The following is a 19,773-nucleotide window of genomic DNA, read 5'->3' as shown; positions in this document are numbered from 1 at the left end:
ATCCGGGCCCTGCCAAGGCTTGGGACAGAAGTGCCTGGGCACCAGCCAGCAGTTTCAAGAGTGTCTCAGTGGCCGTGAGACCTCAGGCAAACTACTCAACCCCTCAGAGCCAAGCCTGCCTCACGGGACGAGGATTTGGGGCTGGCCTTCCGCACAGGCCAGAGTGCAGCACACACTCCAGGGAAAACCAAAGGCCCTGGCAAGTTGCAAGACTCTCGATAAGCATGCCCGGCCATGTTCACAACTTGTTTAATGGGGTGGCCAAAGGACTGTACTGCTGGCCGCCAGTGGGGAGACAAGGTGCTTCTCAGACCTGCTGTTGGCAGCACACGCCAGCCTCACAAGCGTTGAGGCCGAGGCCTCTGGGTGGTCCATGTCATGGGCCCTCACCAGCCACACCACCTGCATGAGCATCAGTCTCTGGAAGTTGCTAGAATCCTGACTGGCAAGCCAAGAACCTTACAGATGGAGCCTGGCATTTCACCAAGCTCCAGGAGGCTCTGACATGTGGCCAGTTATGTCCATGGAAGTGATGTCATGCCAGACCCAGGGGGACGCTCTCGGCTCCCTGTTTCTCCTGGGACCTGTGTTTTCCCTCAGCAGATGGAAAAGGAGACTCGAGGAGGGGCAGGAGAGGGCCAGCGAGTCTGAAAGGGCTGCTGGTGACAGGCAGGGGCTCCAGGTGGGTGCCATGTGCACAGAGGAATGGACAGACAGACCACTGTCTGTCTGTGAGACAGAATGGCCTGACAGACACACAAAGAGCCCTGAGAGACAGGGTCAGGACAGAGCTCCAGCGATGCAGTGACTCCCCCAAGCAGGGCTCAGCCTACACAGGTCCCAGCCCAGCTCTGTGCCCCCTCCCCACCCCAGCCCGGCCAGGCCTACCTGTGTGTCACGGAGAGCCCGATGTCCCTTCGTACCATCTGTGGGGATCCGTGAGGGTGATCTGCGGGGAAAGAGGCAAGGTCGGCAGGCTGAGGGGTCCTTCCTACCTGGACAGTGTGTACCTGGGACCTACTGTCTCAGAGATCACAGACTGGGGGTGGAGACCAACCACATGGTTGGGGGAGTAGACGGGGCAAAACCAACCACATGGCAGAGGGCCGTTTTCCTGAACCTGCCTCTAATCAACACAGGGACGGCCAGGCAAGACCAAAGCAGGGCAAGTGTGGTTACTCCCACCCCCCACAGATGCTACCACCTAGCCTCTGCCGACAGCTCAGAAGCAGCCCCTGGGAGATGTCTAGCTTTGGGGGAAGACAGGCTTGTGAGGCAGAAGGCAAAGCCAAGGTGAGGCCTGCAGCTCAGCTCCCCCCATCTCCTGCACTTCCTCGTGGAGGCAGCCACAGGTCACCAATTCTTCTTGTCGCACAGGTAGAAGTTGCCTGACCCTGGCAGAGGGGGTGAGGCTGGCGGCCATGCGGCACACCCAGCTCTCCAGGCACAGGCACCTTGGGCATTTTGCTCTGAGAGCCACCACTGCCGGATCCCAGCAGGTAGAGAAGACGAGGTGAAGCTTCACTCGTTTCCATGCGGCCCAGCCCCGGCCAGGCACTCAGTCTGAGCCTCGGGGGAGGTCTCAGGCCATGAGCTTTGCATGCTTTCCAAGAGGGCACCCTGGCCTCTCTCTTCAGCCCTGGCTTCCTTACATGAATGGGCATCCCTGGGGTTGGCGGTATAATAGGTTGGGCAGTAGAGGAGCAGCTGGAGGCAATCTGTCATCCACTGGCAGCCCTCATGTCTAACTCCCTCTCCCCTCCAGAGAGACCCGCACTCCTCTCCACCAGAGAGACCCCCACTCCTCCCCACCCCACCTTCTGCCCATGCTCAATACTGCCTATCCCCCCTAGAGCAGGGTTTCTCAAAGGAGCCCATGGAGGTGCTGCAGGGGGTCTGGGACTCCTCTGGACTGGTAAGCAGGGCAGGGGTCCCCAGTCCCTGGGCTGTGGACTGGTACTGGTCTGTGGCCTGTTAGGAACCGGGCCACACAGCAGAAGGCGAGTGACAGATGAGACAGCAAAGCTTCATCTGCCGCTCCCCATTGTTTGCATTATCACTGCCTGAACCATTCCCCTGCCCTCCCCCACGCCACCGCTGTCCATGGAAAAACTGTCTTCCAGGAAACCAGTCCCTGTGCCAAAAAGGTTGGAGATGGTTGATGTAGGATTTTCCTTACCAAGAAGGTCTGGATTTTTATCCAGTTATCAAAGAGACCTGTGACTCAGAAAGGTCGGGAACACAGTGCTCTAGGGATCTGTGGCCATCTCCACCCCATGCTGGCCTGGCACACAGCTGGTGCTCAATAAGCGGTGGTTCACTTAAAGCTGTGTACCAGGTACCCAACCACAAGAGAAGGGTATGAAGGAGGTACTGACTTTCCTCCTACAACAAGGAGAGTTTGATGAGGACCTCTGCCACCTGCTGATAGCTGAACTCACAATCTCTCCAGCACATCTGCCATGGGGCTGACTTCTCCCAACTCCTTTGTCTGGGGGCAGAGTGGGCCGGGGTGGGGCACCCCACCCCAGTCAGTAGCCAAGGCCATGAAAGCATATGGATCTAAAAGGGCTTAGGCTACCAGACTAGGAGAAACAGACAGTGGGATAATGAGATTTTAATCATTTATCTCTGAAGACAATCTGTGGTTGATTAGTAATGTCTGCCACAGGCCTAGGCCAGGACAAAGGTGAGATAAGGTGGTCCCTGATCCTGAAGACAACCTATAATTGATTAGTAATGTCTGCCACAGGCCTGGGATAGGACAGAGGTGAGATGAAGCTGTCTCTAATTCTGAAATACAATTGATTACTAATGTCTGCCACAGGCCTGGGATAGGAAGGATATGAGATGATGCTATCCCTGATGGAGGTGAAACACTGGTCCTAAAGGCCTCGTCCCACCTTCCCAGCAAACTGGGGAAGCAGCCTCACTGTTGTGGTCCCTACATCACTACAGCAACCAGGAAGATGGATGTCCTAGGGATGCAGATGCTGGATTCTCCTCCAAGGCTCTGTGAGGAGTCCTGGGAGTCTTCCACCTGTGCCCTGGGGACAGGGAAGGGCAGTCTCCCTCCCTCCTTGCCCTATACCTCCCTGGTGGTCCTGCATTCAGATCCATTTTGGCAAAGTCACTGTCTGTTACCCCACTCCACATCCCTCAGACCCTGCTGACAGCCTCTTCACTCTATGTAGCCAGTATAGGATAGCACAAAAACAAGCTGCTATTTTGCTCAGGCAAAAACCAGATGCCTCTGCATCTCCACAGAGACAATTAAAAGCAGACCCCAGAAGCTGTTTTCCTCTGCTTTGACTTTGGAGAGAGATGCCCTGCAGCACAGCCACATACAAGAATCAGCTCTCAACCCAGAGGTGGAAAAGGGACTCGGAGCCTGCCTGGGCATCCTTACCACCCCCCTCCAAGGGGACATCCATACCCTCTGATCTCTCAGACCTCATTCAGAGCTGACCACATCCTTCCTCCAGGGATGTCCCTCTCCTGAACAGGGTGGAGGGTCCCAAGACGTCAGCTGAACTTTGCAGATGGCTACCATCCATCTACACTGGACATAAGGAACCTCTCTCCCAGGAGCATGGCATCACCACAGCAGCCCAGCAGGTAAACAACTCCTGCCAGAGGTTGCCTGTGGGGGTGGCAAGGTGCAAGTGGGGCCCACAGACGGTGACATTCTCACGGTGCCTGCTTCTCAGGGCAGCTGCGGGCTGGGCTGAACCACCTTGTCTTCTGAAGGTTCCCTGTCCTAAGAGCTACTTCTTGAGGCGGAGCCCAGCATCTCTGCTTCTGGACCACAGCAAGGCCAGAGGACTAAGAGAGGGTCGAAGAAATCCACCCCCGATGGGGACAGCAACAGAAACAGGACTCCCGGGTGGCAGAGGGGATGAAAATGAATCACTCTTACCCAACCTGGAGGAGACAAAAAAGAGACAAAGCGGGATTATGTCACCGTGCTGGCCTGGTGTCCCCCGGAACATCAGTCCTTGGGCAGGAGTGGATACAGTGCTTGGATGAGGACTTTGAGCCCCTGTGTGGGGCCGGGCTGGCTGAGTGACTGGGGACTTTCCTAAAGGACAAGGGCTAGAGGTGGCCCCCTCCCAACTCCCCACTGGACAATGGAGCCATATACTGTGCTTTAATACATTAGATTTCCTAACCCTCGCCAGCTACCTGCATTGTAATTAGAGTTCATTCCTTTTCACAGCTGAGCAAACAGGCTCACAGTCTCCCAAGATCATATGCCAGTACGTGGAGGAGCCCTGCCCAAATCCCTGGGAGGAGGGCTGCTCGGACCAAACAGGAGGGTGGCTCAGGGAGCCAGAGAAGAAGTGGCTGGGGCAGGAGGCGAGGAGGCCAGTTGTAAGAGCAGAGAGGCAGCCCCCAAGCAGGGCCTGAGCAACATCTCCTGGGGGTGCCGCTGTCCCAGGGGCGAAGACAGCTGGGAGCCCAGGGCACTCAGTCCAGCCTCAGGGCTCATCGAGGGTGGCAGGGGGCCCTGAGTACTCATGTCGGTGCCAGCTTTGGTCTTTGTGGGATTCTGACTCAGCATCCCAGGGCGCAAGGCCCAGCTCACCAGCAGTGGGATCCAAGGAAGTGTCATCTTCCTGAGAGTCTGTTCTCCACCCAGAGCCCCCCTAACACTCTTCAGGAAAAAAAAAAAAAAAACGAGGAAGAGAAGCACTGGGTTTTGCCCACCGAGACGCCCTCTGAATGACCCACACGTGTCCACATGGCTGTCATCACTGTGCTTCAGAGAGAAGATCCAGGGGCGGCTGGAAGGCTCAGCCCCTTTTGAGGGTCAGGAAGGAGGGAAGCCCCAGGCCCCAGCAAGACAGTCTGATCGGGAGTGGCAGGTAGGTCACAGCTAGATTTCTCTCCTTGGGTGACATATGTTCAGAATCATCAGACTTGTCCAAAGTCTATCCCACAAGGGACCCAAGAGAGTCTGCCCTGGGGTGGGGGAACAAGCCCACTTGAGACCCAAAACGACCATGTAGGAGAGAGGCCGGGTTCCCAACCCTCAGAGCACAAGAAGGTAAGAGGCACCCAAGGAAAACTACCCCTTCCCTTCCACAAGGGTATATAGACAAGGGCGAATTTCATCATAGAGAAGGACAAAGACCTAAATATCCATCAAGAGGGGAGAAATTAAACTATACACTGGAAAGAGGCTTTAAAAAGCTTAAAAGATGAAGTAGCTTGAATTATAGATATATACAAAACTGATAACATGGTTGGTTCCTGAAAGGAAAAGGGAAAATGGTAGGGGACAAATTTAACCTCTTCAAAGTTCTGTGTGAGCGATACTGGACCACGTGACTGTCACTAACTATTTAAAATACATAGATCAAGGGACTTCCCTAGTGGCCCAGTGGTTAAGACTCTGCACTTTCAATGCAAGGGGTATGAGTCCAATCCCTGCTCAGGGAACTAAGATCCCACATGCTGCGGCCATAAAATAAAATACATAGATAAATTTTTTATAAATAAATAAGAGAGTAAGGTAGTTCAAGATGAACTGATATTTAGTTCTCAGAAATAAAAGTTGAAAAAATAGGTTATAGCATAAAGTACATAGTATTTGATAATTATTAGAAGTTTCAGCAAGATATTCTAGTCCCCCCTTCTGGGCATATAGGAGGATGACATTGTTTGGTTCTTTTGTTTGGGTAGGGTCATAAATGGTGTGTAGAACTTTTGGGAAAGAGCATTTAATTGCTCAGTTAACATGTCAAGTTGTTTTTTTTTTTTTTTCCCCTCTGCCACAGTGGGATGTTCTAGACAGTGTTCTGGCCTGGAATCTGGAATGAGGCTGACCTGTGATGGACAGGTAGCATGAGCAAGGAATAAATCTCTGATTATTTGAAGATCCAGAGGTCCGGGGGTATTTGTTATTGCAGCATAACCCAGTCTATTCTGACGTGTCTGTGTGTGTATACGAAAAAAAGGAAATCTAATAGAATTCAGCCCAAACAGTTCAGGTTGTCTGGGTAGCGGACTGAGAGACGGGGGCATCTTTCACTTTTTGCGTTGCAGTTTCTATGTTGGCCAATTTTGTCCTTTAAAAACTGGCCCTATATTACCTTTACAGCGAGAAAACTGTAGTCAGAACTTTCAGTAGGTGGCAAATTCGGCACCTGCCTGGCAGGGACACTTACCTCATCGGGGAGACCTCGTCAATGCGGTTCCCCAGCTGAGACTCGTGGGACTTGCTCCTGGTGAGCGTGGGGAGGCTGGGCAGCAGTTGGAAGACCTTGCGGCTGGGCGGGGGCGGCGTCCTGGGTGGCTTCAGCTTGGAGTGCCGTCGGAGCTGGGGCGTGGTCGGCGGGGTGATGAAGCTGGGCAGGGCGCGGGGGGTCAACCGGCCGCTGGTGTGCAAGGAGATAAAGGGGTCCGACAGGCCCTCACTGGGGCCGGGGTTTGGGGAATCCGAGGCGGGCAGAGCGGACACGGAGACGGAGCGTGGGCCCTGGGCACTGCTGCCCAGTCTGCCCAGCTGGGAGCTCCCTGGAGGCCAGGACAGGCTGGCTGGCGAGAGGGTGTCTGCGGGAGGCCCGGAGCCACTTTCCCGCCGGGCATCAGACGAACTCCAGCCTGAGTCCTCTTTGTGCTCCCCGCCTGTGGGCCAAAGAATCGAGTCACAGGTGGCTGCAGCCAGAGGGAGTCACAGGCAAGGCGGCCAGGGCCCACCCAAGAAGCACTGTCCCTCAACGGAGGCTCCAGCTGCCAGCCATCACCATTTTATAAAGGGCACTCGAGCACACACGCTACCTGGCTGACTGTCAGAACACCAGTGCAGATACTACTATCCTCGACATATAGAGAAGAAAATGGGGCCCAGAGAGGGACAGGGCAGGGCTCCCGCTGGCAGGTGTGTGGAAACCCACCCCTAAAGTCAGTGATCTCAGAGAGGGAAGTGGTGAGTGATCTCTGCGAGTCAGGCTGTGTAGGGACTTCCCTGGTGGTCCAGAGGTTAGGGCTCCGCGCTTCCAGCGCAGGGGGTATGGCTTTGATCCTTGGTCGGGGAACTAAGATCCCATATGCCACTCGGGGTGGCCAAAAGTAAACAAATAAAAAATTAAGATGTATTTTTTTTTTAAGAGTTAGGCTGTAAAGGGATAACTCTCCTCTGAGAAAATTCAATCATCAGGAAAAGGGGCTGCACGGACCTTCTGAAAGCAAACTGCCCTGGGAATTTGCTAGAAGAGAGACACAGCTAGAAAGAGATCAACAGCCACTTCCTTTTGAGAGAAGCCTGTGAGTGACTTTGGGCTGCTCCCACAGTGACCCTCTGTCGGAGGCTCCTGAGGCTTTGGGGCTCTGAGGGCTCCAAATCAGTGACATGTCTGTCCATTCATGCGAGCACTCACTGTATGCCGGATGTCAGGGCATAAAAACGCACATCTGCGGCACATGCAAGTCCAGTGAGTGATGGACACTCAGTTCGGTGTGCTGTGTGCTGACAGAGACGCATGGAGACTGAGGGGATACAGAGGAGGACCCTAAGTATCTTGAGGGTCAGGGGGCTTTCTAGAGGAGGTGGCACCTGGGCTGGGCCAGCTAAGGGAGAACTGGAGAAGGCATACCAGGGAGAGGGAACAGCACACAGGGGCTGATGCGGGGCACACAGGGCATCTTGCAGCGGCTACAGAGTCCCACGTGCCTTGAGAAGTCAGGACAAGCCAGGGAGAGGTGAGGGATGAAGCTGGAGGGTCAGTCCACTGGGGACCAGCTCCAGAGGGGCCTTGGATGTCTTGCCAAGGGCTTGAGGCTTGACCTTATAGGAGACGGGGAGATATTGAAGGGGTGGAGGCACAGAGAAAGGACGCCAGTCTACAGAGACCCTGTCGTGGGAAGAGGACACCTCCCTCCTCGTATTTATCAATGAGTGGAAAGCACAGGAGGGGAGATACTGACTCAAGACAGAATGAACTTCCACCCTGTAATTCTTCTACTTTGCGTCCCTCAATCCGCCCAGCATGGCGAGGTTGATGAGATTCAGAGAGCCCATGTATACTGCCAACTTCACATAGCAAAGTAAGAAATGGGATGGGAACTGAGCCCTTGATCTCAACCACAGCCCCAGACCTCCTCCCGCAAAGCTACCAATTCTGAATGACCTGTAACGACACAGCCTTGGGAATGAATGAGCTCTCTATCATCAAAGATGATAAAGCCCAGCCCACATAGTAATCTACTAGGGATGGTGGAGTGATATTAACCTTCTCAATTCTTAAGAGTTTGTCTATTCCATCCTCTCCTCAAATGCCCTTCCTTCTGCCTCACTGCATGGTGACTTCCTATTCATGAATCAACGTGGATGAGTTAGTCTGTGTATTCCTCATTCTTGCTCCTTTAGAACTGTGGCCAAGACCTAGCATGCATGCGTGTTCAGTTGCACCCGACTCTTTGCAACCCTATGGACTGTAGCCCGCCAGGCTCCTCTGTCTGTGGGATTTTCCAGGCAAGAATAATGGAGTGGACTGCCATTTCCTCCTCCAGGAGAACTTCCTGACCCAGGGCTTGAACTCAGGTCTCCTGCTTAGGCAGGCAGATTCTTTACCACTGAGCCACCTGGGAAGCCATGGCCAAGACCTACACTTGAACTTAAATACTGCTCTTGTTGAGGGGATAAAAGAATGAGTTCCATGGATCTATGCACAAGTCTTCCACCAAAGGAAACAAGCCCCCAGTTCTTTAAATTGTCTATTTAATCACCATTGCTTTAGCCAGCTCAGGGATATGGCTCTGGTTTTGCACACGGACACTAGTCAATTGGCAGTGGCTGCTTGACAATGACTCTAGAGTCACTAAGCATGAGGAGCTCAGGGACTGACTAGTGATGTCTGCTATGGATGAAGGATGGGGAGATTCAGCAAGCATGAGCCTACCCTGTTCACCAGCCCCAGGCATAAAGAAACATCCTTTATCACCTTTCTTAAGACCAGAGACGTGGCCATTTGCCATCACCCCACAGGCCTAATACTGAAAAACACATACTAATATGTGCCAGGCTCTAGACTAAGTAGATGAATTCAACTCATTTAATCCTCCAACAAGTCCATGAGAGGAAGTCTTGTTAGTATGTCCTTTTTACACATAAGGAAACTAAGGCACACGGAGGTTAAGTAACAGCCTGCCAGGAGCCATGAAGACTAACTGCAGGACCTGAGGGACAGGGCGATCACAGGTACCACCCAGTCCCCAGCAGGTACACTTGAAGTGCAGCCACTGCTGGGCAGGTCCATCCACCTGCCTGCACCCTGGACTTGGGTGTGGCAGGTCCCTCTTGGAGATGTAGGGCACCACAAACTAAGAAGGAATGAGAAAGAGCACCTGGAAAGGACCCTCTGCCCAAGGCCTGCTCTGGAGCACTCTGGGAAAAGCATTTTCTAAGGAAGAAACCTGAGAGCAAAGTCCAGCTCGACTGAGTCCAGCTCGGGTGTGGGATCCCAGACAACTCATCCAGAGCCTCTGATGCTTCAGCTACAAAGGGAACATATAGCAAGTGCGTCATATATTAGTGATCTTCCGATCCTGGCACTCAGGATGGACAGTCAGCAGCCTTAACACACAGAGGTCACCACCACCCTATGGCCAGAGCCTCCTCAACTCCTTACAACACAGGCATAATGAGGGCAGACTGACAAGGTCCCCCAGATTCTCAGCTTGGGAGGCAAGTACTTTTTTTTGACGGTTGTCTGAAGGAGACTGACAGAAATGGCTAAATTAGTCATGCCGCTAATTTACCTCCAGGGGTTTATTTAGCACATCAGAAATATATTTTCTCTTAATATAAAGAAAAAGATAATGAAATGTGCTTGGGCGGCAAGGGCTGAGGCTCGAGTCACAGTTCTGCCACCCACTGCTGTGTGTCCTTGGGTAAGCCCCTTCCCCTCTCTGGGCTCAGTCTCTTTCTCTGTAAAATGCAGAGATAAGAATGCTAACTATGTCCCTGTCTTGTTTACTTCCTGGCACTTGCCAGAGGCCTGATGTGTTGAGGTTTTCCAAATCAAGTAAAACTCTGGACTCTGTGTTCAGAGGAAGACTTGATACAATGGGGCCAGGGAAGAAATTAAGCACCATCTTCTCTGGGGGGAAAAAAAAATCAAGCTGAATATAAACCTCAGAGCCTTCCTTAAGCTTCAGGCAGCTGGAGATAAGACAAGAAGCTCAGCTAATTAAAAAATGGAGCTAATTCCATTCATTAGGTTCATTTTAAAGGCTTATCTGTGTGGTCATGGGAGCGCTAAGTCTGGGCATTTGAAGCTATTTCCAGGGTAAGATTGAGAAAGCCTGCAAATAAGTTCCTGAGGAACACTAGTCATCATGCCAGGATTACACACTTCGCCTGGGGCAGCCATGTCCATACTCACAGCTGAAACGTGTACAGTTTCTCTCCGCATGCTTGGCTCAGGCTGAGCCCACACCAGCGCGTGCCTTCTGAGCACACAGCCCAGATGGGGATGGAGAGGCAGGGGGAGGGTGGGGATCACAGGTATGGGAGAGGCAGGGAGAGGGTGAGGAGAGGGCTGGGTGGGGAGGGGGCTGGTGAGAAGACAGCTAGGGAAGGGTCACAGAGCCCTACCTACAGAGATGTTCCACAGAGGGGAAGTCATGCAGCCCCACCCAGCAGACCAGCCTCGGGTTGGTAACAATGGCTAAAGCTTCACACTGGCCAGACCAGTGGGACCTGGGAGCCTTCTGTCTCAGGGAGAGCCTCTGCCTTGAGTGGGGTCCATCACGCACTTTCTGAGCATGGACTCCAGCCATTCCAAGCCAGCCCAGAGATCCTGGTCATACCGGCCCCACCCAGCCCCTCATCTACCCCAGCAAAAGCCCTGGTGCCCCGGGAACCAGGCCAGGCCTGGGAGAGAAATGTAGCGTCCGGGCCGGAGGGGAGGGCGAGGCGGCTGACGGGACTGGCCCAACCTACCCAGGCGTGTCACCTTCCGCAGGCAGGTGAGGGCGTACTGCAGGCGGCCACACTCCTCGGCGCTGGCCCCACAGCGCCGGAGCGTCTCCTTCACCTTGGCCTCGTTCATGTCCAGCAGGGCATCTAGCGTGAGCTCGCGGAGGATCTCCTGGGGAGGCACAGGACAGGCAGAGAACTGGGTGAGCAGTCATCCTGCTTGCGGCCAGGCCCAGCCTCCTGCTGAGTGGCAGGGGCCAGCTGCTGGGGCCGGCCTCCGACCCGCAGCCACCACTTGTCTGAGGACACCAGCAGCCAACCCCAGCCCCCACCCCAAGCATCCCAGAGACAGCAGCTGAAGCCGAGATGCCAGAACTTGGGGATGGGGGCTGGGGAGAAGAGAAGGAAAAAACCAGAAACGTTCTGATGAGGGCATGTTGTCCCTCTGGTCTCTTTTTATTTATTCCTCTGGACAGGAAAATGATGAATCATGACAACTTTGGAGAATGACAAGTACTTCAGATGAAGATGGTTCTTTACAATTTTGCTGTATCTGAATCAGACCAGATAGGATTCAAAGAAAACTAGCTTCCAAGAAAAGGATTACAAAGAATTAACCCTCACCAAGATCTGTGTTTGGAGAAGGAAATGGCAACCCACTCCTGTATTCTTGCATGGGAAATTCCATGGACCAAGGAGCCTAGCCATACGGTTGCTAACCAGGAGTCAGGCAGGACTGAGCGACCGAACAACAGCAACGAAGATCTGTGCAGGTCTTTCCTACCGGGTCTTATCTGATTCTCAGCTGGGGTCTTCCAAGGTTTCAAGGTAGCGAAGAGAAGCGAGATGCTCGAAGCATATAAAGCACTCATTCAAACTCTGAGGATGGAGGGGGCTACGTAGAAGGAACAAGATGGCCTCGGGGGACAGAGCGGACACTGCTGAGCCCGGAGTTCAATCTTTGGTTGGAAAACTAAGATCCCACAAGCCACGAAGAGTGGCCAAAAAAAAAAAAAGACGAAAAGAAGCTATTGCAACGCAACATGATATGGACCAGCATAGAGAAAGCTCAAAGAGTTATGGGACCAGTGGAGGGATGGGGCGGGAGAGGGGAGGGGGGAGAGGTTGGTTCTGGAGTTTCTATAACAGGGAAAGCCAGACAACCCACATCAAATGATTCCTATAAACTTGCAGTTCTTGAGAATCTAAGTTGATTTTCACTGATTTTTATTAGCAAACTGTGTCTAATGTAACACAAGCAATGTTGCGGTCAGTCAATCCATGGTGCTATAAATCTTAGACTCAAGTGTCAAAACAAAACCTGATGAAGATACCAACTATGAGTCACTGGGGCAATGGTTTGGGGATTCTGTGATGCCTGGGCACTGGGGCCACATCTGAAGCCTGGCATGTGGCCTCTGGTGTCTGGCTCTGTCCCCTCTCCCCATCTTTGGTCTTGTGTGAATATTCTTCCATCTCCAGGGTTGTGGAAAAGAAATCTCATGGCTCATTTTGGAGTCATTCTAGACTCTAAAAATTAGAAATAAACAGATACTCCCAGAGCGCCAAGAAGCTCATCAGTGGTTTGGACAAACCCTTGGTGGTGAGAAATCCTTCCAGATGATAAAATGAGAACGTCACAGGAAACCCTTGATAAGAACAACACAGAGAGCAGGATGCTTAGATAATGGCCCCAAGGCAGAAGCTTTTATTCAACCCATGTGTCTTCTTCTGTTGCCTTCAACAACGCCCTTCATCAAAATGTAGTTTTGACATCTTTGCCCCTCATTCCACTGAGAGAAGCCATTTGGCAATACTGTCAGGGAAGACCAAATGGAAGTGGACGTTGCCCTGCACAACACAACCCTCCACCTCTCCCTGGGGTGGCCTCTGTTCTCACCCACACGGGTGCGTTTTCCCCAGGCTGTGATGACTCAGCAGTTCTCTCGAAAGTAGAGATTCCAGTATCTGCTTGACTTGGGGGTGGAGGTGGTATTGATGACGACAAAGACAAGCCTAGAAACCCAATCCCCAATCTGACTACAATGCAAAGGCAGATTTTTTTTTTTCTTTTATATACGTTTCCTCCCCACCCACTTCAAGTTTCAGTTTCACCGGCATAATAACTACATTTATTATTACAAACTATTTGCTAGCACTTCACAAGATGTCCAGGGCTTTGTGCACTGACTCCGCTCAAAACAATTCAGCAAGGAGATGCCGCTAAGCCTGTTTTATTGAGGTTCAGTGACCTCACACTATGCAGCTTAATAAATGGTGGCGCCACAACCCAAACCCAGGTGTGTCGAGTCCAAAGCACCTTCAGTTACCCCCCACTGTCACTCATGAACTTACCCAGGGGAAAATGATTTTTTTTTTCAAAGTAAATTAATTTCTACCTGCTTTCTGAAAAAAAAAAAAAAAAACAACTGTATTGTAAAATGGAAGTCCTTTGTCATTAGCAAGTAACCCCCCAAATAAGAGAAATAATAGGTTCAAATTCATGGTCTTTAAAAAAAAAGAATGAAAAGAAAAAGCATTCCTTTATAGCTTTGAATGAGCTAGAAGGTTTGTCTCCATCCGCTGAGGCTGCAGGGATCAGTTCATCAGTAGGGAATAAGGGAACAGGATCTGCTTTCCCTTCCCCCCTATGCGCTCACTTCATGCTCCAGTTCAAACCAGGGGTTGGCTAGACAAATTGAAGGTGCGTAGGGTACGGAACCCTTTCCTGGGATAGAAGAGCCAACCCAGGGTCCCGCTTGTACAGGAGCTGCCCAGTATCTCCCAGGACAAGCATCACTTTCTGGGGAGTGAACTATGTATGTCTTCAGTGAAACGGGAGTGCTCAGCACACCAGCATCGCTAGGATTTCTGACTGTTTCTTCTGCTTTCTAATCCCTCCTCCCTGCAAAGCTAGGTCATTGAAGTGGGGAGAGGGAACCACCCTGTTCTGCCTAAAAGCTGCAGTCAGTGACACTATCCACCAGTTAGCAGGTTATCTGGTAGAGTTAGGGTCTCAAACACACAAGCCTCAGGACGAGGTTTCAGAAAAGAAAAAAAAAAGGAGGTATGTGGGCATGTTGCCCCTTGATCTATCTTTCCATGGAGATAAAAGTACTAGAAGGGGCTTCCCAGGTGGTGCTAGGGGTAAAGAACCTGGCTGCCAATGCAGGAGACACAAGAGGCATGGGTTTGAAGCCTGGGTCAGGAAGATTCCCTGGAGCAGGGCATGGAAGTACATGGCAATACACTCCAGTATTCTTGCCTGGAGAACCCCATGGACAGAGGAGCCTGGTGGGCTACATTCCATGGGGTCACACAGAGTCAGACATGACTGAAGCAACTTAGCACGCACGCAGAAGTACTAGAAACGCTTCTCTTGCCCCTTTACTAGACAACAAGAATCTCAAGGAAAACGCTTATCAGAAACCCACTCTGCTCTCTCTCAGTGTCAGGGGGTGAGGAGAGGCTACGAGAGGGGCGCCGTATCATCATATAAAGAAATTGGAATTTTTATTTTAAAACAGCTGATTTTTATATGGTGGCAACTCATGCAAATCTGTGCAGACCAAACAGTCACGTCAGAGCCCCCAGATGACAGCACGGGGAGCCCAGCAGCAAGGGGCTTGGGCAACACGTCACCAGTGGCCAGGCCTTCTCAGCCAGGTGCTGGCCTGGCTCTGGGACCCCATCATGAAAGCCAAGTGGGCCCTGGCCTTCCAACTCCTATGAGTTTATTCAGAAAGTAGCATTAGTCACTCAGTCGTGTCTCTGCAACCCCATAGACTGCAGTCCACCAGGCTTTTCTGTCCGTGGGATTCTCCAGGCAAGGATACTGGAGTGGGCTGCCATCCCCTTCTCCAGGGGACCTTCCCAACCCAGGGATCGAGCCTCAGTCTCCTACGTTGCAGGCAAATTCTTTACTATCTGAGCCACCAGGGACCCAAAGTTAATCCAATTGAGAAGGGACAGTCCATGAGGGAAGTGCGCTGGAACCAGGTGAGCCAGGATACAAAGAAGACGCCTCCCGTGGCTTCTGCTGTGCCTCTGGCCAGACAACAGTCAGGCTGGGCCAGTGGCTGTGCCGGTCCCGGGAGGGGCTCTGACGTCTCCTCCCATCAAGACTCAGGCAATGCCCCCACCAGCAAGCCTCACACGTGGTTGTGATCGTCTTGCTCAGACACAAGCACAGCCAAGTCTGGGTTAGGAGGTTATTTCAGACCAGGGTAATTCATGTACAGTTGTCCTGCGTAATCTCTAAACTGAAAGCAAATTAGGGAATGAGTGTTACCACCTGCTGAAGGTGAACTCATGGGCTCACTGACAACCCAGCAGGCGAAGCCGCCCGGAAATGCTCTCAGGTCTGAGAGGCCCCGAGACTGTGGGAGGGTCTCTCACCCACCTGGAGGCATGCGAAGATGCCAAGTTGTCTCAAGCCAGGCGTCCAGACCCTGGAGTTCTGGAGAAGGGATGACAGGCTGAGGACGCACACTGCTTCAGGAATTAATGTCCATCCCACCCCAGCTTCCATGTAAAGAAGAAAATATGGGAGGGACTTCCTAGTGGTTCAGTGGCCAAGACTGTGCTCCTAATGCAGAGGGCCCAGGTTCAATCCCTGGTCAGGGAACTAGATCCCGCGTGTTGCAACTAAGGCCCGGAGCAGCCAAATAAATAAATAAATACTTAAAAAGAAGAAAAAAATATGAACTAGAAACCAGGAAGGGAAGACATGTTGTCCGACCCATTGTTGGAGATGCCCCGGTTCCACCCAGCCCTGCGTCAGCACATGAGCGTGGAGGCGGGGAGCAGGGCCGTGGGGCGGGGCACACTGGCTCCCTGCCTCTGCCTGTCCCCTTGAGCCACAACTTACTGCTCCTGTAGGTGACATTACGTTATGCTTTCTGATAATAATTAGAGGGCAGGGCCAGTGGAGCAGGGAGGTGACTCCCAGTCTGTGATCGTGAAACTGCTGGCTGTGTTCTCGGTAGCAGAAGGCGGGCTCAGGCTGGCCCAAGCACGCTGCCCCTCCTCTCAGCAGCTGGCAGCGACTGGTGTCACAGGCCCGGCTGGGTATCAAATGGTGTCCCAGGACTTACTAGCAGCCACGGGGCTGCCTGGGGTCTATACTTAGCAAATGGTGCCGGCTGACATGGAGAGCTGCCCCCCTGGCCGTGGCCAGTCAGGCGGGCTGTGGAAACGCCAGGGACTTCACACACTGCGTGTGGACCACGTGTCACAAGAATCCATGCGGCTCGGGATGGAACTGGGATGAAGACCTGGCCTGAGGGAAGGCTGAGAGGCAAGCCCACACTTGGCGTCTCCTTCTGGCATTGTGTCTAGTCCTGGAGCATAGCACAGACTGGTCACAGTCGTAACTGCCTCAACCAGTGCGCCCAGCACACATGGTCCATCAACCAAACCTGGATTTCTGGTGGGTGGGCAGAGGTGTCTCCAACTGGCCTGGCTGGGGCTTAATTCAAGAGCCGGGATCCTTCACCTCAGATGCTTTCCCAGGAGCTGGTCACAGCAGAGAGGCCAGAGGTGGGCTGCCAGAGCCCTGTACACCCCTCTGTGGGCAGCGAAGCAGAGACAGAGGAGCAGGGGGTTCTCCGGCAGCCCAGGCGGGGAGCCCACATCTCTCCAGTCGGCAAGGGGGCACCTGACAGATGCTCCTTCCTGCCTTCTCACCACCGCTGGTGCCGAGGGAGAAGAAGGCGTGACACTTGGATAATAATAGCTGGATATTCTAGGACGCACAGGAGGGGCTGAGGCAGTGAGCGGCCTGGGTCGGGCAGCTTCCTGGGGTTTCCATGGAGATCAGCGAAGAGCTTAGGGATACTGGCTTTGTCAATGGACCATGTCTGGACCTAGTCACTACTCCAGTTCTGGGGAATGAGAAAAAGCCCCTGCTGGGAAAAGTTACCCTGATAGAGAGGGCTTCTCTCTATCACTTCCCAGGGAAAGAAGGGTCAGATTTGGTCGGAACTCTGCCAACCTTGGGCCAGTCCCTGCCCCTCTCTGGGCTTTGGTTTCATCATTTATAACGTGAGTAGGTTTGGCTAGATCAGGTCAGTGTCTCTCAACCCTGTCAGCAACCTGGAATCACCTGAGAGGCTTTAAAAAAGGATCCTGGGACTTCCTTGGCAATGCAGTGGTTAAAACACTTCATTTCCACTCTGGGGGAATGGGGGTGGGGCTGGGCATGAGTTCAATTCCTGGTTAGGGAACTAAGATCCCACATGCCAAGCAGCAAGGCAAAAAAAAACACACCCAAAAAAAGGATCCTGATAACCAGGCCCCACCTTACATCAATTGAATTGGAACTTCTAGGGGTGAGAACCATGAGGGCAGACAAACTGTAGGGCCTTAAATCGGGCCAAAGTGGTCCAAGGCAGAAAGGTCTAAGAAAGTGGGGCTGGCCGGGGCAGGGCAGCACCCTGGGGGCTTGACCTCCCACCTGTCCTTTCACGAGGCCCCTGATCCTTCAACTCAACCCCAGCCCAGCCCAAGCTCACAAACATCCTAGGAGATGCACTCTCCTGTACCCTGGTGCCTCCCTCCCTCCCACAAGGCAGGGTGGACGTTTGCAGAGCAGGGAACCTGGCGGACTCTTCAGGGAGTCTGGCCTACACATTAGTACATCTGGGCTTGAAAGCCTCAGAAAGCGGGCGCAGTGGTGGGATATGGTGTGGAGGTGGAGGGGTGCAGGTAAAAGTGGAGGAGGTAAGAAGGGGGTCAAAACAGGGTGAGCAACGAGCAGTTATTACTCAGCCCTTGGGTGCCAGGCACTCTGTTAGATCAGCTATAGAGGTCAGCACAGGGGATCCTCATAAAAGCCTGAGATGGGTGACAAGGCTCAGAGAGGCTAGGAAACTGGCTCAAGGCCACACAGCCTGTTTGGTGAGGCTGAGACATGGCCATCTCTACCTCTTCACAGCCAGCTGGCTCTGCCTGCACTGGTGCCCACTTCTCTGCTCTATGATGTGGGATCCTTTCCCTAGGGTAGGATCTGCTTGGCATCACAGGTCACATCTGGTTTCCAGGCTCCATGCTGTGCCCTCCTTCCATGCAAGCTGGGGTGCACTCTGGCTGTGGGGTTAAAAGCAGCTGCAGGAGGCCTCCAGTGGGGGGGTTCTTCTCTCTACATGACTTCTGAACCCCCTTAGCAGTCCTGCCAGGCCCCCTCAGTACCCCCCTGCCCTCTGGAGGAGGCAGGTGCTCTCTGAGTCTGCCTGAGACCAAATCTCTAGCTTCCGACGGCATCCGTTCTCACCACGGCCACCACCATCAGCCCAGGCGGCTGGCCTCACCCTCCTGGAAGGCCTGTCTTGGGGCTGCCTACCCAGGCCCCACTCTTCCTCCCATAAACCCTAGGCATCTAGTGCAGGAGTTGGTACACTTTTTCTGAACAGACCATAGAGTATCTTCATCTTTCCAGGCCATATGACCTCTGTCACAACTAGTCAACTCTGCTATCAGAGCTCCCAAGCAGCCACAGCCAGTATGGAAGCACATGGGTGTGGCTGGTACCAGTAAAATCTTACCTATGCACCCGGAACCATGAATGTCATATAATTTTCACACGTCACAAAATAGTCTGGTTTTGCTTTGTTTTGCTTTTCCTACCAGTTACAAATGTGAAAACCATTCATAGCTCCAAAGGCTGCAGAGAAAGCAGTAGCGGGCTGGACTGGGTCCACAGGCCGACGTGGGTCATTCAGCCACTCAACAAACACACACCAGCTATGCTGGGCCCAGAGGAGAGACAAGGCAGGCCCACATTTTGTCACCTTTCTCTGTATCTTCAACACACATTTCCAAAACCAATTCTCCTGCATGCTGTTTGAAAACCATCGGATCCTTCCAGCATTAGAGAAACACACACACACCCCCCATAGGTTTGGGGCTGTGTGCTTTCCCCCATTCATACTACTCCCAAGATGGAGAGAGGAGATGGGTGGGCTTCTATAGCAGGGGGTTCTCTTCCCCCAGGATGCTCGCTGACTGTCGGAAAGAACACACTGTTGTCCACTAGACTCCACAGTAAAACACGAGTCAAAAATGGAATACTCTAAAAGGGACTCACTGGCTACAAGAAAAAGAACATTCCAAAGTAAGACTGGGGTCAGGGTAGGACAGGGGGAGGGAGTAACATCAGTCAAAAGAATACACGAGCCCCGTGGGTAAGGCTTCCTGGTGGCTCAGTGGTAAAGAAGCTGCCTGTGATGCGGGAGCTGCAGGAAGATGAGGGTCAGGAAGATCTCCTAGAGAAGGGCAAGGGCATGGCAACCCACTGCAGGATTCTTGCCTGGAAAATCCCATGGACAGAGGAGCCTGGAGGGCTACAATCCATGAGGTCGAAAAGAGTCGGACAACTGAGTGACTAACACTTCCTTAAACCCTTGGGTGGTGCTTAGGGAACCGGCAGATGGGGGCGGGGGGAGGCCCCTTCTGGCACACGCAGGGCAGTGTGGAGGAGCCACAGCTGGGGCAGCTGGGGGTCAGGGGTCTGTAGCCGTGAGCCCCGCTCCAGGGCAGCAGCTTCCCCAAGCCGGTAGGCCCTCATGGCATCCCTTGTTGACACAGCAGATGGACGAGGAGGGTGGCAGTGGAGACACAGGCCAAGCCAGCAGCCGGGTGAAGAAGAGGGCTTCCAGGGAAAGGCTGAGCATGGGATGACCATCTCAACAGGGACACTTCTGAGATGGGAAGGGGTAGATGTGAGAGGCTGCCCAGGACGACAGCTCTGGCAAACTTCGATGCTGAGCAATCCTCCGTAGAGAGTGCAGGAAACAGGGTCTGGTTAGAAATGCACCTCCCTGTGGGGAGCCCCAGCTCTCCGGGGC

At 53.0% G+C, this 19,773-nt stretch overlaps 1 protein-coding gene across 6 annotated transcripts in view; it reads right to left on the bottom strand.

The window, feature by feature from the left end:
- The window catches only part of LOC102189340 (kinase suppressor of Ras 1), a 160,610-nt gene that overhangs the window by 33,287 nt on the left and 107,550 nt on the right, over positions 1-19,773 (bottom strand). For all 6 annotated transcript variants that reach the window (XM_018064273.1, XM_018064277.1, XM_018064278.1 and 3 more), the window contains 4 exons: positions 10,952-11,099; positions 6,174-6,633; positions 3,920-3,924; positions 889-949 (listed from right to left, as the gene is read on the bottom strand). In XM_018064273.1, the coding sequence (XP_017919762.1) occupies positions 889-949; positions 3,920-3,924; positions 6,174-6,633; positions 10,952-11,099 (674 nt within the window). The remainder of the gene's footprint in view (positions 1-888; positions 950-3,919; positions 3,925-6,173; positions 6,634-10,951; positions 11,100-19,773) is intronic.

This window comes from Capra hircus, chromosome 19, assembly GCF_001704415.2.
Source record: "Capra hircus breed San Clemente chromosome 19, ASM170441v1, whole genome shotgun sequence".
Lineage (NCBI taxonomy): Eukaryota > Metazoa > Chordata > Mammalia > Artiodactyla > Bovidae > Capra > Capra hircus.
This window is presented reverse-complemented; position numbering and strand designations above follow the sequence as displayed.